The sequence below is a fragment of the Carassius gibelio genome, chromosome B3 (genome assembly GCF_023724105.1).
Source record: "Carassius gibelio isolate Cgi1373 ecotype wild population from Czech Republic chromosome B3, carGib1.2-hapl.c, whole genome shotgun sequence".
NCBI classification, from domain to species: Eukaryota; Metazoa; Chordata; class Actinopteri; order Cypriniformes; family Cyprinidae; genus Carassius; species Carassius gibelio.
In genome coordinates, this window is record NC_068398.1 from 43,171,042 (window position 1) to 43,197,757 (window position 26,716).

At 41.2% G+C, this 26,716-nt stretch overlaps 1 protein-coding gene across 1 annotated transcript; it reads right to left on the reverse strand.

The window, feature by feature from the left end:
• Window positions 1–10,485: 10,485 nt before the first annotated feature.
• LOC127953043 (uncharacterized) lies at window positions 10,486–12,978 on the reverse strand. Its single transcript, XM_052551938.1, has 7 exons — window positions 12,846–12,978; window positions 11,948–12,141; window positions 11,524–11,737; window positions 11,292–11,367; window positions 10,882–11,165; window positions 10,732–10,768; window positions 10,486–10,532 (listed from the first exon to the last, which is right to left on the reverse strand). Exons 1-7 carry the CDS (start codon window positions 12,891–12,893, stop codon window positions 10,486–10,488), a joined length of 900 nt encoding a protein of 299 aa, XP_052407898.1. The 5' UTR covers window positions 12,894–12,978.
• Window positions 12,979–26,716: the final 13,738 nt, after the last annotated feature.

The window sequence follows — 26,716 nt, forward strand, 5'->3', positions numbered from 1 at the left end:
CAGGGCGGCTGTTCTCCAAAATGAAGACTGCATCTACCTTTAAGAAGAAAATACATTTCAGTCTGCATTCAACATAGTAATTCTTGCAGAAAAAATAAATGCTTAATTAAAAGCAACCAGAAACCCATGTCGAGCTACTAGGACGTGTTGTTACAATTCCTATGAAGAATCTGCACTTTTTTTGGAACGAATCCCCACATCATTGAGGAGCCTGGTTGTTAAAATGACTACAAACTCTCCACATCCAACCTCAGCAGGAAGCACCCGAGTATGCCAGCTGTACAGTTCTGCCTCGGCTGCTAGTTCTGTGTACTTCTGGCTTTTCCATTCATATGCTTCCCCAACGGCAACCTCCCATGGTACTGTAAGCCCCAATATGTACAGGGACTTCTCTAAGTTGACCACAAAATCAGGTCTGGCCTAAGAGTGTCTGAGACAAGAATGTACCTTATCATCTTCCCCTGTAACAAACAGTGGTTGGCAAAGGTCTTGATGGGTATTCATGATCTTTGGTAGTTCATAGAGCTGCAGGCCTTTTCTGAGCTGGTCGAGCATCGGGATGAGTCTCATGGTGGAGTGAAGTATAACAGCTCTAATAGACAATATAAAAGTGTTTCATCAGGAGATTCTACTTTTGTGGTAAAACTGTTTACTGTAGGAAAAAATATATAATTGTTAAATTATAATTTGGTGACATTTAAAAGTGGTTTCACAACATAGCTTTGCAAGAAAAAAATCCAAATCAAGTCACAAATTGTTGTACAATACTCCCTTGCCATAATGAAAACCAAAAATGTTAATATACCTTATTATGCTGTCCCTTTTATCCACAGACACGATTCCAGTGTATCCGCAGGTCACAATGTCACCAATCAGGTCGCTGATGTTGTCATCATTGGCGGTGTTTATCTGAAAGTCGATTGGTGTTAAGTGAAAGTTGTTCTCATTGCATAATTGTGCTCTACGGTCAAACAAACAACTCATTAGATTTGTGCAATCCATGTCATAATGAAGTTAATACTATTATTGACCATGATAAAATTGGACTTACCTTTACAATTAGCTGTGACAGTTCCAAATCTGTGACATCACTGGCAGACACTTGAATGCTGTCAGAGTCACCAGAGCAGAGATAACTGAAGCACCATTCACGCAGGAAGTTAGGGCAAGGTCCGCCTTGTGCCAGACTAGCTGCCATGACTTCTCCTGCAGTCCTAATAAATGGAATAATTAAACAATTGCATTTAAACTAAAGTAGTACTGCAATTAATACGCTTAAAGACAACATGCAAAAAGAACTTAATTACACACCTGAAGTAATTACAGTCCAAACTGTTAAGGCAGTAAACGGGATTCTTCCCTTTCTTATCTGGACCTTCAACAAAGAGTCTTTTTTCTATTTCTACCAGCATTTCTGGAAAACAACAAATACATGAAATACAAAAGGTCTCTTCAAATGTTCATTTTTTCATCCAATCAGCATTTGAGCCCATTGCACCACCAAAGGCCCCCTGTTGACATATATGTGTCTGATTTAACAAATATGGACATACACCTGTACCTGTGAGGAATTCTTTGGTAAGGGCACCAGTATCAATGCCTGCCTCGGCAAAGAATGTGACCTTAAGTCTACATTTGGGTGAGGTCTTCTTCTGCCGTTGCCACTGTTGCATGCCTCTGTTGTAGAGATCAGTTCGCGACACACAGATGGAAAATGTGTTTGTCTCATCAACTTGAGAACCGATCCAGTTCAAGATATCCTCAGAACTGAAAAAAATAAATAAAAACAGACATTGAACATTTGAATCACAACTAAATCTATGAGTGGTTTTATGATTTCATAGGTGGTTGCTACTGTCTCTCAGGGTGGCCGTTAGGCCTGGTACAATACTCGCACATCCTCCTATACTGGTGACGTTCTCAGGAGTGAGGTGAGGCTTCAATGCAAGTCCAAACGGGTAAAATATCACAAACATACCATGTTTCTGGATTACTAGATTTCTCTATGACCACACATAACATCACTTTTCAACAGGAAAAAGCTAATTGATACTGCAGTATCTCTTTAAAGGTTTATTGTTCAGATAACATCATTCACCACCATAATTCCCTAATATACAATTTTACCTTTGAAAGGTACTGATTGGATCACTTGACTCATGGCCATCATCATCTGAAGTTCTGCACACAAAGTAAACAGATTGTCCTGAATTAACAATAAACAATTACATTTAAAATGTAAAAATTTGGCAGGAACTCTCCTTACATCTAATGTATTGTCAAATCAACATTCAACATAAAAAAGTAGCACTGAAACCAACATTACCGTAATCCGCAACTGGCTGCATGGAACTCAATGATTTCAGGATGAAATGCATTTCCGCACACAGGACACTCAACTGTCTAACAAATGAATTTACAATGCATGTGAATAAAGCATCACACTACTCCTGAAATATAAGAAAACATATCGAAGCTAAAGAAACTTGAACAACACTTGTAGAGCCTAAATTTATAGCACCAGCAAAGTGACATGTATAACACCATGACCTGCAATTGGTGCAAAGAAAATACCTTGGAAAAGACCAATTACAAGTTACAATGCTGTTTTTACATATATTTGTGAGTGCTGATAAATGGCATTTGTAAATTAAACTTAAAAATAACAGCAAAAAGTATCTTACCTTGCTTTTCTCGTAGCAAAGGGCAGCTGAGTGTAACCGGCCTGTCTATGGCACGGTTTCGATCTGCGTTGTGTTATAAATGAAGACACAGATCACAGGAACTGCTGCTGATGGAGGGTTTATTGAAATGGAGCATGCAGGTGCTGGATGGAGCAGAGAGAGTACAACAATGAGAAAGGTTTTCGTTCTGTGATTTTTCCACCTGGACAGATACAACACCAGTTAATTGATTCACTAAAATCACTGTGTCCTACTGACGCACATACATACTCAAACCGCTGTACTCAATGATAAACCATTAGATGTCATCCATCCACACATAAAACAATTTTCAGTACATTTGTAACACTCTTAACAATAATATTTTAGCATATTAAGTACTTATTAACAATTCTGGTAACTTTTACAACTTTATATTGGCGGAGCACCGCTAACTGCTTACCTCTCCTCAGCGTGCTCAGCGCGGTCTGAGGACGCAGCGCGGGCTGAACAGATATGACGTCACAACGTAAAATCAATATAAAACTCTTTTCCCAAAAATGACTCAAATAAAGGACAAACCTAAATTATCACATTTTCGTGAACGGCAAATACAAAATAAATACATGAAAATTGAAAGGAGGGATCATTAGTGAAATACATTAATATAGATTGTGAGTACACACCCTTATTAACATCCGTCACATTCACCCCTCCTGAATTTCACTAATATCCTGACCAAAATGACAAAAGCAATTGATCCAACAGAACCAGATTTTCAACGAATCTCATTCGCAGTTCAACATTGTAAGTTATCTATTTAAAAGATTAAGAAAAGTCCAAGATTGATCAAGTCTTAGACATTCTCAGAACAGCATGCTGCCTTGTACAACACACAAAAATCTGGCCTATATTACACTTAATGAAATTCATACATCACACACCCCTTCACAGTACTGTGACTGAAAAATAACATATTAGATTTTTAAAATAAAGAAAGAACTGATCCTGATCTCTTGCCTAATGATGACCCCACCATCTGACTGTAAAATGGTCTCTGTGTCATGGATTCAATCAAACGGCTAACTTTTTTGACAACCCTTCCTGCACGAGTCCTAACATCCTGTGTGTCAGTGGGAATTTGTGCTTGTGTGTCAGGAATACTGTTAGCATGAGAGTCATCCACAGTCTGTATTTGTGAGTTAGTGTTATTATCATGAGATTCAGTTTCTATAGCAGAAACTTCATCAGAATAACCACCAACGGCCTCATTTTCTCTGGGATTTTGATAACAGACACTTCTTCGACTTTGGATTGAATTATCAGATTCCAAATCACCATCATCACACAAAGGTTCTTGATCTTTAACTTCATCTCGTTCATCAAGCACACATTCCTTTGTTCCATCATCAAGACTCTCTTCTTCTGATGAATCAGATAACTCAGACATACAAGACTCTGTCTCCATAGTCTCAGCATTTAACTGGATGTCCTTGCCATCTTGAGGTGGTTCAATTGGTAGAAAGCTGACATCCAAAATCAAATTTCGATGCACCACCTTGGATTTCCCAGCATCATCAATCAGTTTGTAGATGTCAGTTTGAAGGTTTCGATCTTTTACAATATAGACCGTTGGATCCCACTTGTCAGCAAGCTTTTTCTTTCCTCTTTCACTTTTGTTTGCAAGGAGCACTCTGTCTCCAATGTTCAAACATGTACCCTTGACTTTCCGATTATAAGCCTTAGCCTGCTTTTTCTGTTCTTTTTCAGTGTGTTTCTGGGCAATGTGCGCTGCTTCACGAAGGTAAGACATAAGTGTTTCTGCATAACTGTCATGGTCAACAATCACAGGGTCATGCAACACCTGCCCAAAAATGACATCAACAGGTAGCTTTGGAATGCGACCAAACATCAACTGAAATGGGGCGTAACCGGTGGTCTCGTGTACTGTGGCATTGTATGCAAATGTCAATGTCTGTATTTGCTCAGGCCACTTGTGTTTCTCCTTGAGAGGCAGAGAACGAAGCATACTGCCCAGGGTCCGATTGAACCGCTCTGTTCCACCGTTTCCCATCGGGTGGTACGCTGTAGTGTGTGACTTCTTAATACCTGCCAGCTTGAGCAGTTCTGCAATGAGGGTACTTTCAAAGTTGGTCCCTTGATCCGTATGAATGCGTGTCGGGAAACCATATATGCAGAAGACATGATCCCACAGCTTCTTCGCAATTTGTTTTGCTTTCTGGTTCACACATGGAAAAGCATGAGCCAACTTTGTAAAGTGATCTGTCACGACTAATACATCTACAGAACGCTGCTTGCTGTCCTCAGCACTCCAAAAGTCCAAACACACTAACTCCATAGGGGCCGAAGTCCTGATGTTCTCAAGTGGGGCTCGAGCAGATGGCTCAGGTGTTTTGGCCAATATACATCTCTGACAATATTTGACATACTCCCTTATGTCATGCTCCATTCTAGGCCAGAAAAAGCGTTGTCGAGTTAGCTGAACAGTTCTTGACTGTCCCTGATGTCCAGCGAGATCGTGCACACCACTTAAGGCTTTAGCCCTGAGACTAAAAGGAAGTACAAGTTGGAACTTCTTATGATGGCTCAAAGGATCTTTTGAAACACGATAGACTATTCCATCTTGAACCTTCAGTCGATCCCAATGCTTAAGAAGATCTAGAGCCTTGGTATCCATTCTAGCCACTTCTCGCCTTGACGGACGTTTATTCTGACTCAGGAAGGGTATAACCTTCGAGATTACTGGGTCTGACTCTTGGCCCTGTCGGATCTCATCGAGAGGGATTACTGCAATTGTGTCGTTTCCAGGGATTGCTGCATCCTGAATGGACTGGATTGCCTGCATGGCCCGTAGCTCAGTTACAATCTCCCATTGATCGTGGAGGCTCAAAAGGGTCCTGACCGTTGTGTGATCACAAGACACTGAGTTTGACTGAGACAATACATGAAGGGTGTTCACTTGTAAACGGAAAATGTCCTGAACTCCATCTTTATCAACACTTTCAGCCTCGGAGAGTAGACTGCTGTATTGCTCTGTGATAAGCCTGCGACTTACAGTTTTTGTGAAAGGATCACGGCTCAAAGCATCAGCTACGGTGTTCTTACTTCCAGCAATATGCTTGAGATCAAAAGTATAAGCAGCAAGCTTAGACACCCAGCGCTGTTCACAAGCATCGAGTTTAGCCTTTGTTAGGATATAAGTGAGTGGATTATTGTCTGTCCATACAGTGAACGTGTGGCCCTTTAGCCAATGACTGAATTTTTCACACACACTCCACTTTAAGGCTAAAAACTCGAGCTTGTGTGCTGGATATCTCTTCTGAGAGTTACTCAATGACTTGCTTGCAAATGCAATCGGGCGTGCTTTTTCCTCACCTGCTGGTATCTGCGATAGCACAGCGCCAAGCCCTTCCAGAGAAGCATCGATTGACAAGACTAATGGAAGGGAAAAATCGGGATGTGCCAAGACCACACTCTGCAGCAAGCTCTCTTTCAGCTTAGAAAGGGCATCGTCACACTCTGGGGTCCAGTCATCTGGCTTCAGCTTTCTGTAAGTGCCTGCCTTAGCCTCAGTTTTGACCTTTGTCCTCCTCTTCTGTCCAGCAGTTAGGGAGAAGAGTGGTTTGGCAATGGAGGAGCAATTAAGGATAAAGTGCTGGTAATAGAGGATCATCCCCAAGACAGATTTAATCCTCCGTACAGATGGAGTGCACCCATCTTCTTCCATGAGATCAGCTTTTGACAGTTTTGCTATGGCTTCAACCTTTAAAGGATCAGCGGAAACACCATTCCCATCGATGATATGACCTAAAAACTTAACGGACGCTTGCATCAGATGGCACTTTTTTGGGCTTAATTTGAGATTGTGGCTCCTCAATCGTTGGAACACTAGCTCTAACCGCTCCAAAGCTGAAGTCTCATCAGGTGCAAACACCAATAAGTCATCCAAATAACACAGCAGACTGCTAAAATTCAGGTCCCCGAAGATACTTAACATCATACGCATAAAAGACGCTGGGCTATTACACAACCCTTGAGGCATCCTGTTGTACTCATGGAGACCTACTGGAGTTGCAAACGCGGTGTACTTTTTATCTTCTTCAGCCATGGGGATGTTATAAAAGCCTGACGTTAAATCCATAGTACTGAAGAGAGTATTTCCACCCAAAGCAACGAGACAGTCTGATTGGTGTGGGAGCGGGTGCGCATCCTTAATGGTCCTAGCGTTCAGCCATCTAAAGTCTGTACAGATCCTTAAGCTGCCGTCCTTCTTCCATACTAAAACCAAAGGTGAGGCATACTCACTCACTGATTTACGGATTATTCCTTGCTCTTCCATTTCTGAGAGAACTTGGCGTAATTTTTGATAGTGAGCAGGTGGTACCCGACGGTATGGAAGTCGAAAAGGGCGTGTGTCAGTTAAGTGGATGCGGTGAACAAAACCTCTGACCTCCCCACAATCCAGAGCATGTTTGGAGAATACATCATTGTAGCTCTCAAGCAACTGGACAAGCCTTTCCTTTGCCGCATCACTGGCAGAACATGAGTCAATGTCAATGTCATTGAGGCTTACGGCCCTAAGTCTCTGTTTAAGATCTCCTGTGACACCAGGTTGGTAAATTTTCTCGGATGTGGGCACCTGAGCATGACTGACACCCTGCAACAGCTCAAAATCTTCCACAGCAAGACACGGGAATACATCAGCTAGTTTACAGTTCCTTTTAAGGGTGACCGGCTTGTCCGAGAGGTTGGTAACTTTTAAAGGAACCCAACGATCTCCCCACAGAGGTGTAACAACACGGCCTATGATGATGTCCCGTGGCATAGTTCTGGAAGAAGTGGCCTCCACGACTACAGTGCTCCCTGGTGACATGATAGTATTACTCGGCAGCCGTCCCCAGACAAGGTGTTCTTGTTTGGCCATTAGGGTGACTGACTGTTGGAGCTTAGCAGTCCCAACCTTGTCTGGTGGATCTCCACCTCTCCAGCGGCAAGTATTTGCCATGACATCCAAGAATCGTTCACATGAGAAAGATGGCTCTGAAACACTGTTAGACAAAATCCTCCAGTAATCATCACTGATCTTCATTCGGTGCATGAGGAACTTAATTACATTGGTACCGATGATTAAATCATCCCGTTGCCCTGGCACGACTAAAACAGGGACTAAACATCTCTCACCATACACTTTCAGCTCAACTTCATACATGCATTTTGGCTTGGTTATTTTACCTCCACATCCTATTAACATTATTTCTTGTGTCAATGGTGTGGGTTTTGGCAACACATCTTCACTGAGCATTCTACTCTCTACTGCTTCACTGAAAGTGCATGCCATAGATCCTGAGTCCAACATTCCCTTCATCTGGAATCGGTCATTCACATATACAGGGGCATAAAATAACTCATCAAACACTTCAAGAGTTTGCGTATTCTGTGCAATCACTTTGACTTCAGCTGGAGCTTGTGCACATGCACTTTCATAAACTTGCTTAATATCTGCATTTTCGAGGGTTTGTTCCATTCCACCCACACGTCCCCTCTCCAGGTGTGGGTCGACTATTTTAAAGTCGGTGAACCCTGAAGTGGCTTTGTGAACTGATTGCCAGTGCTGGGTTGACTTTCTGTACAATTCTTCTTTATGTGACCAGGTTGGAAACAGGCGGTTGGTCTCATAGGTGGTTGGCTTGGTCGAGGACACCTAATCTCCGCTTGACTATTCTGGAAAAGAGCACGGTCAAGTAGACTGATGAGTGTCTTCATAAAATTATCATCATTCTGTGGAGGAGATGGAGTGCCAGCATTAAGATTATCGGACGGCACAACAGGGAAACCACTAGCTGCAATCTCATTCTCTGTAAGTGACTGAGTATGAGCTGTAGCATTCCTCATAACAATGTTACGCTTGAATTTGACTGCTAACTGTTCCTTTTGTTCAGTATGATATCTGTCGAGATGCTCTTGTACTTCACTCGCCGTCCACTTATCTGGTGCTTTCAAGCGGAAAATTGCTGACAATGTTGGGTCTGGGCAGTATTTGACAAACATCATAGCTGCCTCCTGGCATGGGTTATCCATCTGCCGCCCAAGTCTATTTAAAGCCTCCTCTGCAACATCCACAGCCTTATTTAAACGGACCCAATACTCAACTGGATTTTCCCCCGGCAACAGGTACTGTGCCGTAGAAATCCGCTAAAGGCATAGAGGAGAACCTGACCTCACTGAAATGCTGTTTCAGAATATCAAATATTACTCTGGGGTTCTCAGAGGGTCTTAGGGAAGTGTTACTACGAAGGGTTATTCGAACAATGTCTTTGGCTTTACCCATCAGCCTCGAAAGGATTTCATGATGATGCTCAGATACTGGTAGGCCTCTTTTCCGCAGGTAAGTGTCCACTAAATCCTCCCACTCATGCACACTGAACTTATCAGTTACATCTCCTCGGAAAACAGGGGGCTCCCTTACTTCAGACTGCATGACCAGTTTAACTCCTGTTAAATTTAGTGAGGGTGCCTCTGAGAATGACTGACCTGCACCTAAACTTTTTGTCTGTGCGTTACTGGCTTCTCTTTCCCCACACCTTTCCCCACTTTGAGCAGAAATTATAGTCTTTCCTACTTCCTGAGCAATGTGTGTTATGAGGTTATACCATGCTGCATCATTTAAATCAGGGCTGACTGATAATGGATTACTCCTTAACTGGCTAGGTGTTTGTTCAGTTACTCGAGTAGAACAAAATTCAGGTGTTCGTTCTACATTACCCCTCCCTACAAAAGGAGTAAATGAATGATCACTGAGGTGTCTTCCTCTTGCAAAACTTGAATCTGACATGTCCCTATCAACATTAAAAGTATCTGAATTGAAACCATATGCCATTATTCCTGTTTAAGTTATCAAAACACTGAATAAAGAATTCAAATGGCAAAAACACCAGCAAAACAAAATCATCAAATAAACTAGAGAAAGAAAAATAAAACTAGTAGTGCTAATTGTATAGTAAAGTGTCCAGTTCTTTGAAAGTGCATCACTTTGTGTTACTGCTCATCAGAACCTGGTCGGAAGTGCAGCATCCACCGGTGATCAAACGGCATTGACCCTTGGACGAAGATCCGAGGTGAGCTGATCTTCATCCGGGTCACGGCACCACTGTAACCCCTCTCACCCGGGTCCTCTCTGACGCTCCTCGCACTCGCTCCGAGCGGGGCTCGAACCCGGGTCTCCGGCATGGGAGGCGGACGCACTAACAAGGAGGCTAAATGGCTACAGCCACTAGCGTCAGTCGCTAGTGCGTCTCTTGAGATCGGGGAGTGAGGTTTACCTGCACAGCACTACTCGCTGGCCTCCGTTACACTCACCCCCCTAAACCTCACTCCCATCCGGGTCACGGCACCACTGTAACCGGCCTGTCTATGGCACGGTTTCGATCTGCGTTGTGTTATAAATGAAGACACAGATCACAGGAACTGCTGCTGATGGAGGGTTTATTGAAATGGAGCATGCAGGTGCTGGATGGAGCAGAGAGAGTACAACAATGAGAAAGGTTTTCGTTCTGTGATTTTTCCACCTGGACAGATACAACACCAGTTAATTGATTCACTAAAATCACTGTGTCCTACTGACGCACATACATACTCAAACCGCTGTACTCAATGATAAACCATTAGATGTCATCCATCCACACATAAAACAATTTTCAGTACATTTGTAACACTCTTAACAATAATATTTTAGCATATTAAGTACTTATTAACAATTCTGGTAACTTTTACAACTTTATATTGGCGGAGCACCGCTAACTGCTTACCTCTCCTCAGCGTGCTCAGCGCGGTCTGAGGACGCAGCGCGGGCTGAACAGATATGACGTCACAACGTAAAATCAATATAAAACTCTTTTCCCAAAAATGACTCAAATAAAGGACAAACCTAAATTATCACATTTTCGTGAACGGCAAATACAAAATAAATACATGAAAATTGAAAGGAGGGATCATTAGTGAAATACATTAATATAGATTGTGAGTACACACCCTTATTAACATCCGTCACATGAGCATTCATCTTCATCTTCTTCCTTGCAGCTTTCCTGGGGATGAAACACAATAACAACACTTTTCAGCGCAGTACACAATAAAAACATGTAATTTTTCAATCCAATAAATCCTGAAATAATGCCTAAAAGACCAAGCTTTAACATACTTCTTCAGCAGAATCGCACAAATCTACAAGTTGTTTTTTGCATTCCTTTATGTGTCCTGGAAGAATCTGAAGCGGAACCATTTTCTTGCAGGTTGTACACTGAGCTTTGGGCATCTTCTCAAATTCCTTTGCTTCTGGTGGTAAAGGAATTGTATCCAGTTCTTCTTGTAAAGGAGCAATGTACATTGTGTATTTTCCATTCCCGCTCACTGCTTTTAGCTGCTGGCCGGTATATCCATTTAAATCTGGAGGAATAACAGCCAATCTCCGCTGCCCACCCCCACCTAAAATTGAACAGTTGTAGATACTAAATATAGCCAATCTGGATATACAGCAATTACTCATCTAGGGAGTACATTGAAACACAATTTGAAACCATGGACATTAATACAGTGTATATGCCTACATACCTGTGGACTTGTGCAGCAACCAGCCTCCACAGATATTTGCCAGTCTTGGATATGCGCTCAAAAGCAAATCTGAAAACTAAAATGACAGAAGCAGGATTAAAACTGTATTAAAATGATTTTTATTTGGTCATACTAATATTTATTACATCAAGCATTAATATGAATTGTAAGATGGGTGTTTTTAATCTTTAGATATTACTTTAGGCAAGGAAGTTAATTAAAGATTACATACCTCTGAATGTGTGATGTTTTCATTAAGGGTTAATGAACGTTTTCCAAGGCCAGCCAGTACAAGCTGCAGTTCCTCTTCTCCATTTGGTGTTTTTTCACGTTGCTTTTCAAGAAGAAAAAAGTTCACCAAAAAGCTCTTCCCAGGTTGTGTTGGTGTATATGGTGCAAAACGCTTTTTGCCTCTTGCCTCCTTTCGGAAAAATCCAGGAAAAGACCTAAACATATAAGATGGCAAACTATTATTCTCATATGTTATCATCCATCAACACAGAACAACCTAACTTAAAATATATCTACATTCTCAATGACTGATTATGTTATGTATATTTTGCTTACATTAGAATCGGGGCCTAGTTTGTCTAAAAGTACCTACACTGGGTGTGCAATTACAAAATGAATGCAGACAAACGACCCATGTATCCTACCGAGCCATTTCTTGTTTCACAGACTGTCCAGAGTCATTGCGCTGAGGCCTCACTGTCGGCACTGACTGTGCTCCCTGTCCAACAGCAGCTTCTCCTGTACTGCCCTGACTGACTGGCATGACATTTGCCAGTGCACTGTTTCTCAACAGCAACACCAGGTTTTGAGCTGTGCTTAAGATGTCTGTTAATTGGCCCTGAGTAATAAGAAAGACAATAACTATATGCCAAATGTTATAGCCATAGGTATTTTTTAGTATTACACAGAACACCAGCAAAACACATTAATCATAGTAGGGCTTGTCAACGCCCGGGTCTTGGTCCACATTCAGACCAAAAAGCAAGCTCGTCCGAACCCGTGCAGTCCATACCTCCTGCGGCTGGTCTCAAGCAACTGACTGTCTGGCTAATAGAATGCATGAATGTACTGATGACCTTGAATGACTGGTTTTGAACAAATGTTGCATTGCTTATCAATAAGTTAATTAAACGTTATTTTATTACCCTCAATCGTTCAGGTCCTCTGGTCATGAATAAAAAGCAGATACTGAATCACTGAGTCAAAAGTTTGTATTAGCACATTATGCTCATTGACATTCCAATGACTTGCTGGTTGACGTTAACTCATATATCTGGCTCAGTTGTCATTACTGATTTGGTCGACATTGCTAAACATATGATAACAGAGCAGTTTAGTTCTAACATCACTAACTATAACGTTACTTTAACACAGAGCTCTTCATCAACGCTAACGTCGTCTAGCACTAGTTAACAGCGAGTAAATAGGTTGCAAGCAAAAGCAATAACGTCTATGAGTTGCAGAAATGTATATCATTATAAAGTGCTATCAAAATAGTAAAATCGTATAAAAAATGTTGAATAAACACGTTATTTATTTTACCTGTGATGCTGAGCCTAGGTTGGCAGCCTCAGGTCTGTTGTTAGCCATCTTTCACCTTTGACGCATGCGCGTTAGATGGAATCGAGGTTCGATTACCTGCCCTGGGACGGCAGTGACGTCATTTCAACTGTTCTTCACTCGTACCCACAAACTTGAATTTGTGTCCATAGTGAAGAATTCGTAGTCGTAGAAATCAGAGTTGTACTCGTGAATGTTTACAGTCATAGCTTCTAGAGTCACACTCACATAAAAACACAAATGTAATTTTATTGACTCACGTGTATGAAAACGTAATTTTGCGTGACTAAGTTAATTTACGCACAAATGTTTAAAAATACGAATATGAATGCTTAAAGTTGTGCATACATCTTTTTGAAAGTGATCTTACACCATAGATTAGCGCCTTATCAACTGTAACTAGAAGGTCTGAGAGGAAATCTGCAAATTCTTTTAGGAATTCTGTATACGGCCCTGGTGGTCTATACACAGTAGCCAGAGCAAGAGATACATTAGATTTCTTTTGCATGTCTGACAGAGTAACATTTAGCAGAAGTATTTCAAAAGAGTTAAACCTGTATCCTGTTTTCTGGGTAACATTGAGAATATCACTATATATTGTTGCAACACCTCCTCCACGACCAGTCTGACGGGGCTCATGCTTATAACAGTAGTTTGGTGGAGTAGACTCATTTAGACCAAAATAATCATTTGGTTTTAGCCAGGTTTCAGTCAAGCAGAGTACATCAAAACTATTATCTGTGATCATTTCATTTACAGTAACTGCTTTGGGTGTGAGTGATCTAATATTTATGAGCCCAAACTGTTTTTTTTAACATGGCCGATCAGGAGTTAAGACAGGTGAGTGATGCTAATTGAACACAGTAATTGAAGTAACTGAAGTTTTACCAGGTTCTTGATATGTCATTATTTTTCATAACTAGTGAGGCAGTTTGACAATGTACACACCTTGAGTGAATCGGTTATTATTTGTTACCAAGCACCATTTCAAAGACTGTCACATTAGTCAGCCACATACATCTTATTACACATACGTTCTTATTTCAGAAAAGTAACAATTCTAAAATTAACCATTATTCATTGTGAGGTGTAAACAATTTCTTTACTATGGAATGTAACGTTAATGATTCAAATGAGGCAACTTTTATGACATATGTGGCCTACAAAATGTGACCTCCTGGAGGACGCAGCCTTCGAAACAGTCTGCGAATTTATTTGACATTTATTTTACGTAATGCAAGTTGTTATGTTACCTGTAATGCAATGTAATGCATGACATCACCGTCGCCTGCTCATCAGATCAGAAAATGGGGATGTTGTCTAGGTTACTGTGATTGTAAATATTAATAAAATGTATTTAGTTACCACTTATAGTACACTTGAACTCAGTTTTTAAATAGAGATATTATATTAAAAGCACATTTTAGTTTCATGGTGTCTCAAAAGAGCACAGTTGAGTACACTTAGATGTTCTTAAGATTATGGTAATATACAAAAAATTCTTCTATAGTACTTATTAAGTGCAAAATTAAAGTGCTCTATTTTCTTGCACTAATTACATTATGGAAGTGTACATTTTTCACCTGGATGTGTAAAAAAAAGTTTTCTTAAAATAGTTTTATTACTGTACTTTATTTAGACTCAATTTCTACTTAAATTTTAGGTCATTCTTCAGCACATTGCATGGCCTGTCACAGATTCTGATGACGACGATGAAAGATTGTCCCCTGAGCAGTGTTGGGTATAGTTACTTTGGAAAGTAGTTAGTTAGGTTACAACGTTACCATCAATTAAAAGTAATCAGTTATGATACAGCGTTACCTATTCATAAAAGTAACGCGTTAGAGTACTCATGCGTTACCAAAAATTAAAAGCCGTTTGCACTGGCTCACACACGACAGACACAGCCCCCGGCCCCTTTAAGGCGGGCGTACACGGTGCGAATTCGGATGGTCGGAAGATCGTATGTCAACGCACACAGCACGAGTGAGTTTATATGAAAATCGTACGGACGACATGATATACGACACGATTTTACAACCTGCGAATTCCAGAAGCAATCGCACGAAGTTGATAGACGCGTTCGACTTGAAGCACCGCTGCAAGCTCAGAAGGATCACTGTATGACATTACCGCGAGAGCGATAAGAGATCACACATATCCAATGCATTCGAATCGCTCTCGCGGTACTCTGATGTCATACAGGTGATCATTCTGTGCGTGCAGCGGTGCCTCAAGTGGAACGCGCCTAATATAACTGCTCTCCCTCTCTCATAACTGCAAATAAAATATTGATACGAGCCTTGACTGTTTCCTACACGTACAGGTTATTTTTCAGCAATAGGAAACCGGGACGTTTGGTTACCCTGTGTGTGTGTGTTCTTGTAGGCCTATATGGTTTATAAATATCTGAAATGGGTATTAAAATGTAAACATGGTTTATGAGGACAATTACTGTGCTCTCGTAAAAAAATACTATACGGTGTTTAATAGAAATTTTAAACATGCATTTCGTGATGGATAGAGGTAGTGTATGGGGATATACAGTATAGAATACCGTTACGTCTATGGAGAGTCCCTGTAAACTACATATGCGTGTGTGAGTGAGAGAGAACTGAAAAGGCATTGGAATACGTTGCTAGAAACATACAGCGCTCGCTGTTGCTGACAGACTTCAGCTGCCTGTCTTCGTCTTTCTTCTTCTGTGGTTTTCCTAGTTCGTGATTGGTCAACTTCAGATAAATCAACAAATCGGCTCGTTCAACCGCACAAATGGCACGAATTCAAACCGATAGCTCACGAACTTTTTAGACATGTTTAAAAATGATCGGGAGGTCGGGAAGTGCTCGTAAGCCACTCTGCTCGGCTCGTAATTCATCGCAAATGATACGAGCCGCGACCATACGAGAATACGCGATTTCCACACGATTGAAAAAAATCGCATGCGAACTCGTAGGACAGCAAAAATCGCACCGTGTACGCCCGCCTTTAAATGCACCTAGAAGTCGTGACTCCCGACAATGAATAACGTCAGTCATCCGACTAAATTAACACTGCAGGATAACAATAACAGGAAAGACTGTCAGCAATAGGCTATTCCACATGGCGTTTTATTTATTTATTATCACAGAACATATTATTAATCAAAATTCGCACCTAACGTTACCCAGCCCGGTTAGCCTAGGCTACTGTATATTATGAGCACCACAAGATAACTCCTGATTTTTCTTTAACTTTAAATAATGCAGTTATCAAAGTACAAGTATGCTTACTTGTAAACACAACCTTAAACAGACTTGCAGATTTAAATCCATTTAGAAATGATGAACAATCAGCCAGCCAAAGATCTAACAGAAATTAACAGCTGCCTGTCAAACAAAAATGATAACAAACCGAATTAAATCCTTCACTGCCACACAGGCAAATGATAAATCGCTTAATAGCCGAACTAATTATTATTAAAGTGTCACTCACAGTCACAAGCCTAAATTCGCTTTAACACAGTCCTCTTACATTTACTCTTCAAAGTAGTGATTAAAACGTAGCGTTAAATTTGAGGTAGAATTTTTGGCGGTCGACAGAAGCAGAGTGTGCATTTTACCGTTATGTTCTTTTCTTTTTCGTTGACAAATTGAAAATAATGTGCGTACTTCCATAAACCAAACGCGGTCCTCTCTGCTATCTTGCCGGGAGTTTGAAAAAAAAAAGCCCCCCCCACACACACAGGGTCAGGCGCAGGGCACAGACGCATCACAGCCATTGACTTTACGATCACAGAGCTTCGGCTCCGCTGATACATCCGCAGGTGGCACAGTAGACCTAGGACTACTGTCTGACAAAAAGCAGGCTGCAGTCGGGATTTTCCTTTCCTTAAAATAACGGATTACTTTTTTTAAAAAATAACGAAGTTACTGATTACTTACGCACGAAACTAACGCGTTAAGTTACAAATTTCAGGAAAAAAGTAATTAGAGTACTCTAACGCGTTACTTTGTAACGCGTTACCCACAACACTGCCCCTGAGGTTGTTACACATCAGATCACATTTCTCTGTGAATACATTCAAAAAGGTGAAATAGCCTTTTTATATAAAATATATTTAGCTTTTTAATAAATACTTTGCAAATCAAATTAGCAACAATCATTATGTTTTAAGATGTATTATGAATGGTTTATTTGCAATCTAAATCCTGTAAAAAGTATTTATCAAACTTGTCATTGTAAGACTCTTTTACTAATTGCAGTTTGACCGTTTTAATGCATACAACCAGGGCATGCCAAATATTGGCTCATTTTGGATTTCATGAGAGCAACACATTCCAAAAAAGTTGGGACAGGTAGCAATAAGAGGGCATAAAAATTAAATGTACATATAAGAATCAGCTGGAGGACCAATTTGCAACTTATTAGGTCAACTGGCAACATGATTTGGTATAAAAAGAGCCTCTCAGAGTGGCAGTGTCTCTCAGAAGTCAATATGGGCAGAAGATCACCAATTCCCCCAATGCTGCAGCGAAAAATAGTGGAGCAATATCAGAAAGGAGCTTCTCAGAGAAAAAATGCAAAGAGGCACATAATCTATTTTCTTTTGTTTCAGTTTGACAGAATACTTTCAGATTCATGACATCAACTACATGTTCAATGAAGTCCATGTCCTCCTTCTCAGTAAAAATAAAGCAGAAAGGTTCCAGAGCATCAATTCTGTCCTTTCTTTAGCTTTCTGTAATGTGTCCATGGCCTCATCAACATCTTCATCCTCCATACAGAGTACTTTGGGCAGCTGAACAGTTGCAAGTTCACTTCTTTGAACTGCTGACAGACCATTTGATGAGTCAATACACACACAAGAAAGATGTGATTTCATTGTAATATATTTTGAATGGTCAGTATGTTTTCGGTTAATGTGGATTACCAAGTTCTTTTTTAGCACAGTAATTGAACAATTTGGGAATTTAATAACATTTTTGTCATCACGTCACTTTCACATTCAGGAACCGGTGCAGGTGTCGTTGTGGACACAGGAACCGTTGCAGGTGTCGTTGTGGACACAGGAACCAGTGCAGGTGTTGTTGTGGACACAGGAACCGGTGCAGGTGTCGTTGTGGACACAGGAACCGGTGCAGGTGTCGTTGTGGACACAGGAACCAGTGCAGGTGTCTTTGTGGACACAGGAACCAGTGCAGGTGTTGTTGTGGACACAGGAACCGGTGCAGGTGTCGTTGTGGACACAGGAACCAGTGCAGGTGTCTTTGTGGACACAGGAACCAGTGCAGGTGTCGTTTTATAAAATGGAACCGGTGCAGGTGTCGTTGTGGACACAGGAACCGGTGCAGGTGTCGTTGTGGACAAAGGAACTGGTGCAGGTGTCGTTGTGGACACAGGAACCGGTGCAGGTGTCGTTGTGGACAAAGGAACCCGTGCAGGTGTCGTTGTGGACACAGGAACCGGTGCAGGTGTCATTTTGGACAAAGGAACCGGTGCAGGTGTTGTTGTGGACAAAGGAACCAGTGCAGGTGTCGTTGTGGACACAGGAACCAGTGCAGGTGTTGTTGTGGACACAGGAACCGGTGCAGGTGTCGTTGTGGACACAGGAACCAGTGCAGGTGTCTTTGTGGACACAGGAACCAGTGCAGGTGTCGTTTTATAAAATGGAACCGGTGCAGGTGTCGTTGTGGACACAGGAACCGGTGCAGGTGTCGTTGTGGACAAAGGAACTGGTGCAGGTGTCGTTGTGGACACAGGAACCGGTGCAGGTGTCGTTGTGGACAAAGGAACCTGTGCAGGTGTCGTTGTGGACACAGGAACCGGTGCAGGTGTCATTTTGGACAAAGGAACCGGTGCAGGTGTTGTTGTGGACAAAGGAACCAGTGCAGGTGTCGTTGTGGACACAGGAACTGGTGCAGGTGTCATTTTGGACAAAGGAACCGGTGCAGGTGTCATTTTGGACAAAGGAACCGGTGCAGGTGTCGTTGTGGACAAAGGAACCAGTGCAGGTGTCGTTGTGGACACAAGAACCGGTGCAGGTGTCGTTTTATAAAATGGAACCGACACAGGTGTCGTTGTGGACAAAGGAACAGGTGCAGGTGTCGTTGTGGACACAGGAACCGGTGCAGGTGTCGTTGTGGACACAGGAACCGGTGCAGGTGTCGTTGTGGACAAAGGCACCAGTGCAGGTGTCGTTTTATAAAATGGAACCGGTGCAGGTGTCGTTGTGGACAAAGGAACTGGTGCAGGTGTCGTTGCGGACAAAGGAACCGGTGCAGGTGTCTTTGTGGACAAAGGAACCAGTGCAGGTGTCGTTTTATAAAATGGAACCGGTGCAGGTGTCGTTGTGGACAAAGGAACTGGTGCAGGTGTCGTTGTGGACAAAGGAACTGGTGCAGGTGTCGTTGCGGACAAAGGAACCGGTGCAGGTGTCGTTGTGGACAAAGGAACCAGTGCAGGTGTCATTTTGGACAAAGGAACCGGTGCAGGTGTCGTTGTGGACACAGGAACCGGTGCAGGTGTCGTTGTGGACACAGGAACCGGTGCAGGTGTCTTTGTAGACACAAGAACCGGTGCAGGTGTTGTTTTATAAAATGGAACTGGTGCAGGTGTCGTTGTGGACAAAGGAACCGACACAGGTGTCATTGTGAACAAAGGAGCCGGTGCAGGTGTCGTTGTGGACACAGGAACCGGCGCAGGTGTCGTTGTGAACAAAGGAACCGGTGCAGGTGTTGTTGTGGACACAGGAACCGGTGCAGGTGTCATTTTGGACAAAGGAACCAGTGCATACAGCCAATGCAACTTTTTAAACAAATGAGCAGCGAATATGTTGACATGTTGAACTATTTTTTATATCAGAGATTAAACCTCTAATAAAACGTTTAATAAACACAAAGTTACATATATGCACGTACATCAAAGATTCTTGAACGACTTCGGAAGTCTTAATCCAACAGGTCCCACTATACGCCGATTGCAAATGGCGCAGGCACCAAAGATTGCAAGTGTTGATTGCAAGTGACGTCACTTGCAGAAGTGCAGATATCTGAGAGTGCAAGTGCTAGTCTGCAGCCAGACCCTATTGTCTTTTTCAGGGAAGACCTTGCATTTTCCAACATGACAATGTCAGACCACATACTGCATCAATTACAACATCATGGCTGCGTAGAAGAAGGATCCGGGTACTGAAATGGCCAGCCTGCAGTCTAGATCTTTCACCCATAGAAAAAATTTGGTGCATCATAAAGAGGAAGATGTGACAAAGAAGACCTAAGACAGTTGCGTAACTAGAAGCCTGTATTAAACAAGAATGGGACAACATTCCTATTCCTAAACTTGAGCAACTTGTCTCCTCAGTCCCCAGACGTTTGCAGACTGTTATAAAAAGAAGAGGGGATGCCACACAGTGGTAAACATGGCCTTGTCCCAACTTTTTTTTTGATGTTTTCATGCCATGGAATTTAAAATCAACTTATTTTACCCTTAAAATTATACATTTTCTCAGTTGAAACGTTTTAAATGTCATCTATGTTGTATTCTGGATAAAATGTTGAAATTTGAAACTGTACAAATTGTGAATAAAAACAGAATGCAATGATGTGGAAGTGTTCCAACTTTTTTGGAATCAGATTTGTAAATAGTCAGTTTGTTGTTTTACACACATGCACATTTACTAATTTTTTTCATATTTAACATTGTGAGATGCAATAAATGATGTTTTATTAACAAGATTCGGGAGGAGCGCATCAGATACTTAGCCTAATCAACACAGGTGGACCATAATCAAGTAATCAATCCCATAGTATAAATATCGCTGACTTACCTCTATCCATTGACGGTTTATCAGCATCCCTCCTCCACCCCATCTCCTCATTTCGAGTTCACTTTATAAAAAGGGGAAGGGGGGAGTACTCTAGGTTCGGGCCATTCCCGAGCTCGGAGCCCTTCCCCGGACAGCACGCCAAATACACATACCATACCTCAGCTAATTATATGTAAGCTTGAACTCATGTAACATATAACAAGAAATCTATAGACTCATCCCTAACAACAAAAGGACAATAATTTATTGAAAGTTTAAATATAAGTTTGTGCTGCAAACACAAGCATTTTTGATGATCGTTTCTGTCCAGTCCACTCGTTTCTCGCGTTTAACCATAGCTGTCAGTGGTTTGTCTTAGCAATGGCAGCAGATATGCAATCAGATTACTAATTTGAGGATGTATTACATTAATTCTGGCACCCAACATCACAACAAGAAGATATTTGAAACTCCTAACGTAGCAGAATCTGTGCTGGTTTGAGGGGTCCACTTGTAGCTTCACCTTTGTTTTGCTGCCTCCAGCTAGCGCTGTGACGTCGGCTGACCCTAGTTACCTGTGGTTGGCCTGGTCGTGCATCACTCAGAAAATAACAGGCCATTTCGAAGAGAGGCTCATGAATATTAATCTGATAGGTCAAAATTTACATGTTCTTATCAGACCTCATGAGAAAGGAGCCCTGTAAAAATATGAGAGAGTTTTTATTCTTGTATTTTGTATTGTAAACATATATTCCTAAGGACATCAAAACTTAAAATAAAACTCCAGAAAAGTGTACAATATGGGGCCTTCAAGGTACCTTTTCATTTTTTTTCATTATCTCAAACATCAAGTTTCAATGTTTTATGTTCAAAATATCAAAACATTATTTATGCATTTGTAACTGCAGGATAAGGTATTTAATGTCCCCCAGAGCAGCATTAAACAGTGTGTAAATGCATCTAAATAAATGCCACTTCTAATACAGCTTCTGTGTTTCCTCTGCATTGCAAAGATAGATTTCGTTGATACTGATTTAATTTATTTGGTAAAAGCCCAAAATGCAAGAATTTGATTCCAAAGATAGTGTACACTTTTAGAAATAAAAAATTGCAGAAATGTACAAATACCCATAAAACTTGTTGGAAATGATTAATTTCTATCCCTGCTGTTAACTGACCACACAGAACAAGAAGAATATAAAAAATTCAGCATTCGGCTGTAAACATAATTAAAAAAAAAGATAAACTGTGCGGTTTAGTGTGCTTTCACACTTGGTTCACTTGCCTGATCCGAACCCGAGTTCGGTTGCTCCCCCTGCCCTCGCTGGCCTGTGTTCATATTATAATATTTGAGTCCGATCCGCGGTTTGCTTGCGTCATCAAGCCAATAGCTGTTTACCCCGTTGCTTGGTAACGACAGTGCAGGAGAAAGGCAGCAAATGCATAACATTACTCTCTGCACTTTTATGTATTACGTTTTTGAACTGTTCTAAAAGTGCTAGTGTGAAAGCACCCTTAGAGACACTTTGTATGATCAGGATGAACTGAGTGATTATAAAGGCCCACAAGTAATAAATCAACGATAAACCCTTGGCTAAATGAAAATACCCGTGTCCTCAGGAAGCAATGCAGGCAAGCAGAGACAAGATGGAAAAAGAGAGGAGATCACGTGACCCACTGACAGAGATGGCAGCTTGAGTCTGAAGCTCCCTGACCCGGTGTCGATAAACCATTCGTCTAAGTTATATTCTCAGCAAAATTTAATATTTATTTCCTTATATTCGTTTACTTTTCTGTGATGGCTAAACGACAGCTTCTGCCATCCTCTCCGGAGAAAAAACGTCAGAAAGAGCCTGTCAATGAGGAGCTGCGTGCCATGGTGGCTGATGAGCTAAAGCTACAGTTCGGTGTCGTTTGGGAAATATTCAAGGAGGAATTTCAACCAATCGCCGAAAGAATTGGATCGCTGGAGAAAGAGATGAGACTGATCAGTAATAATTTTGACAATATCCAGACAGCTGTTCGGAAAGTTAAGCAAGACTCGGCCGAAGTTAAGCTAACTGTTGACATACTTCAAGACAAAATGGCGAGATTAGAAGATAAAAGCCATCAATGTAACATTCTTCTTGTCGGCCTTGCAGAAGGGGAAGAAGGCAGCGATGCTTTAGGATTCATGCAAGCACAGTTACCACGGTGGATCCCGTCACTTAAAAACAGACCGATCGAAATCGACAGGGCGCATCGTATTTATACTGGTGACAGCAACAGAAAGAGCCTGCATACTGTAATCTTTAAACTGCTTCGCTTCCAGGACAGGACCGCTATCCTCAACGGAGCTCGAGCCGCGGGACAAATAATACACAAGGGGAGCTCACTTCTCTTCTTTCCCGACTACAGCAATCAAACCGCCATGAAAAGACGCGAGATGAATCAGTCTAGGAAAAGACTCACACAACTCGGGATCTCTTCCTTCATGATATATCCCGCCACGATCAAGGTGACGCACCGCGGATCAACCTCTCATCTCCAAACGCCGGCTGAAGTGGAAGCTTTTGCTGACCAGCAACAGGCACTTGCTGCGCCTCTGCCCTTACGTGACAGCACACCAGTGAAAATGTTAACGGATAACAGTGCACTGTAGCACACCAGTGAAAATGTTAACGGATAACAGTGCACTGTCTCCAGGAGAAGATGGAGACTGATATCACGATTATGCTGAGCACCACTTTATTGTACTGTGACACCTAGTTGGTCTTGGACTCGGGTGATCCTCTGTTATGTTGGCCACGTATCCAGACAAGTTTTTCGTGATGGCAGGTAGGAGAGTTTGTTCTCACTCTCCACTTTCTGCCTTTCTGTTCCGTTCTTGTTGTTGCTCTCTTATAGATTCAGATGCCATGAACTATCCTTACAAGTCCACTAATTCTAGTTTCTTAATTAGTAAAATGTACAGTAATTCAATTGAATTATGGCTCTTAATATAATGTCTTGGAATGTCAACGGTTTAAATGGCGCCATTAAGAGAACTAAATGTTGGATTATTTAAGATCTAAACGGATCTCTGTTGCACTAATACAGGAATCTCATCTGAAAACTTGCGATGTGCATAGATTTCAAAATAGATATTATAAATTAATTTCTTTTTCCTCCTCTGATAAGAAATCAAAAGGAGTTTTGATTTTGATGGCCCGGCGTCTTCCTTTTTCCAAACGTTGCACTAGGAGTGATACAGATGGTCGTATTACTTATATACTTGGTACATGGTCCAATACTAAATGCGTGTTTATTTCAGTTTATGCTCCCAATGAATATGATAGTGGGTTTTATCAACATCTTGTCAGTATTTTACTTAGTTTGAATGAGTATTACCTTGTCATAGGAGGCGACTTCAATGCTGCGCAAAATCCCCTACTTGATAGATCTCAAATATCGCATTCGGATCAGACCACTTCAAAGTTATTTAAGGATTTTATTAAACAGGTCTACTTCTTGACCAAGAATTCTTACCACAATTACGCACCTCCTTGGTAGAGTTTATTGAATTTAATAAGGGCTCGACAAATAACCCTCAAGTGCTATGGGAGGTAACAAAGTGTTTTATTAGAGGGAAATGCATTGCTTTCTCCTCATTTCATCAGAGGTGTAGAAATGGCCGTAGAATTGAATTAGAGAGACAAGTTCGGGTGATGGAACAAGATCTCAAAAATAATTAAATGCACTTAAATCAGAATGAAAAGAATTGCTCTTACACAAAGCCCACTTTATTATGCACTGCACAAAACAGTCTTATTATTTTAATGGGGAGAGACCGAGTAAATTATTAGCGTTATGGATTAAACAGATGGAATCCAGAGCAAATATACATGCTATAAAGAAGGATGGCACCTTATACACTCAAACCAAAGACGTAAATCTGATTTTTAAATCTTAATATGAACAATTATACACTTCTAATTCTTCCTCTAGTTATCAACAAAATGTATCTTTTCTTCAACAGTTTCCCCTCTCCAAATTTGATGAACAACATTTTAAGATGCTAAATGGCCAACTATTATTGGATGAACTGAAAATGGCTTTAGACTCAATGCCGAAGAATAAAGCTCCAGGTAGTGACGGAATTCCTCCAGAACTAATTTCTGCCATCTGGGATATAGTTTCTCCACTTATTCTTGACTCTTTTAATTTTGCGATCGAAAATGGAACCCTTCACAGGAACCAAAATACAGCCCTTGTAACCCTTTTACTCAAGAAAGGCAAAGATCCCTTAGAATGCGCCAGTTATCGGCCTATTAGTTTAATAACTACAGATGCAAAACTCTTTGCTAAAACCTTAGCCCTTAGACTAAGTAAGTGTATAGATAAAGTCATAAACTATGACCAGTCTGGTTTTCTCAAAGATCGATTTGCCTCTGATAACATAAGGCGACTTCTACATATTATTCATATGTCCAGTTCCTGTCCGACCTCCTCCGCGGTCATATCATTGGACGTGGAGAAGGCCTTTGATAGGATAGAGTGGAGTTTTCTTTGGGAAATTCTTGATCATGTAGGGACAGGGATTTATTCAAATGGTTAAAACGCTTTATAATGGTTGTTCAGCACGGTGTCATGATTCTGCCCTCGTGTCCTTGATTTTTCCTAGTCTTGAGGCAGGATCATTACCAAACCCTGACACACGGATTCTTACAGGCTCCTTAGCATCTTCCTCTTTTGCTCTTGGCAGGGGCACCCGTCAAGGATGCCCATTATCGCCCTTGCTCTTTACTTTATCAGTGGAACCATTAGCTCAAGCAGTATGGCAAACTTTATCCATACAACCAATTATCTGTGTAAATACCCCCCACAAAATTTCTCTCTATGCTGATGATATTTTGCTCTTTTTTTCCAATAATTCGGTGTCAGTTCCTGAATGCTTAAGCCTTTTTAACATATTTGGTAGTCTTTCTGGTTACAAAATAAATTGGAATAAATCGGCTCTAATGCCTCTGAATGAGGCAGCGGGACAAGAATCTAATAGTTTACCTCCTTTGATCCCCATAGTCAAACAGTTTGCATATTTGGGTATTACTATATTTTCCTCATTTCATCTTATTTCTAATTGTAATTATAAATCTCTCCTAAATAAGATTAAGGAGGACTTGGATAGATGGTCCCCCTTATGTTTAGCTATTCATGGTAGAATATCTACAATTAAAAATGAATGTGCTCCCCAGGGTTAATTTTTTATTCTCCATGTTGCCTCTTCCTCCACCTGAAATTTTTTTTAAGGAGCTTAACACAGCCATTTCGAGATTTATATGGATGAAGAAAAAACCCAGAATCAGACTTAAGACGATGCAGCGTAAGAAACTAGATGGAGGTCTGTCTTTACCTAATTTTGAATTATATAATTTATCCTTTCAAATAAGAGGAATCGGAACCTGGGTTAACTCAGATTCTCCGGTTCCTTGGCGAGTTCTGGAAGCGAATATTATCCATACAGTTCGATTACAAGAACTCCCCTTTTCAGGTGTTTCAAAATCTTTAAAGAAAACTTACGGACCAATTATTGAATATTTGCTCGATGTATGGAAAAAGGTGGAGAAAATTATGGGTGGACCTTTCTTATATACTAAGACAACTCCATTATGGCATAATACCGTTATGCACCGGCAACAAACCCTTTGTTTTTAAAATGTGGTCTGATGCGGGTGTTCATACTTTGAATGACATTTTTTGTGATAATGGCCTCAAATCGTTTCAGTACTTAAGTTTACAGTTTTCTTTACCTGGATTCTCTTTTTTTCTATATTTAAAGGTGCCATATGCAGAAATTGAGGTAAAAATATCCATAACATGACCTACACGCATCAAAAGAATGAGAAGAAATAAAGGCGATGGTGCTGCAAAGATATCAACCTTAATTAGCATTAGCATTACTAGCCCCGGCCCGGCAGGTGTTGTAATACCAGTTTCGGCCATGGGAGGTGGTATGCGGACAACATAACCACCAGCCAACCTGCAACGAATACACGAATAACTCGCAGGGCGTACCTGGACCTGATGTCAATCCAAGGGGCAAGGAACT

What these genes read in the sequence shown, in the direction of transcription:
- LOC127953043 (XM_052551938.1), bottom strand. Translation starts at nt 12,893, where the DNA reads ATGGCTAACAACAGACCTGAGGCTGCCAACCTAGGCTCAGCATCACAG. An exon ending in ACCTAGGCTCAGCATCACAG is followed by an intron (nt 12,142 to 12,845) that starts GTAAAATAAATA and finishes CTTATTACTCAG; the next exon opens with GGCCAATTAACAGACATCTT. An exon ending in GTGAAACAAGAAATGGCTCG is followed by an intron (nt 11,738 to 11,947) that starts GTAGGATACATG and finishes TTATATGTTTAG; the next exon opens with GTCTTTTCCTGGATTTTTCC.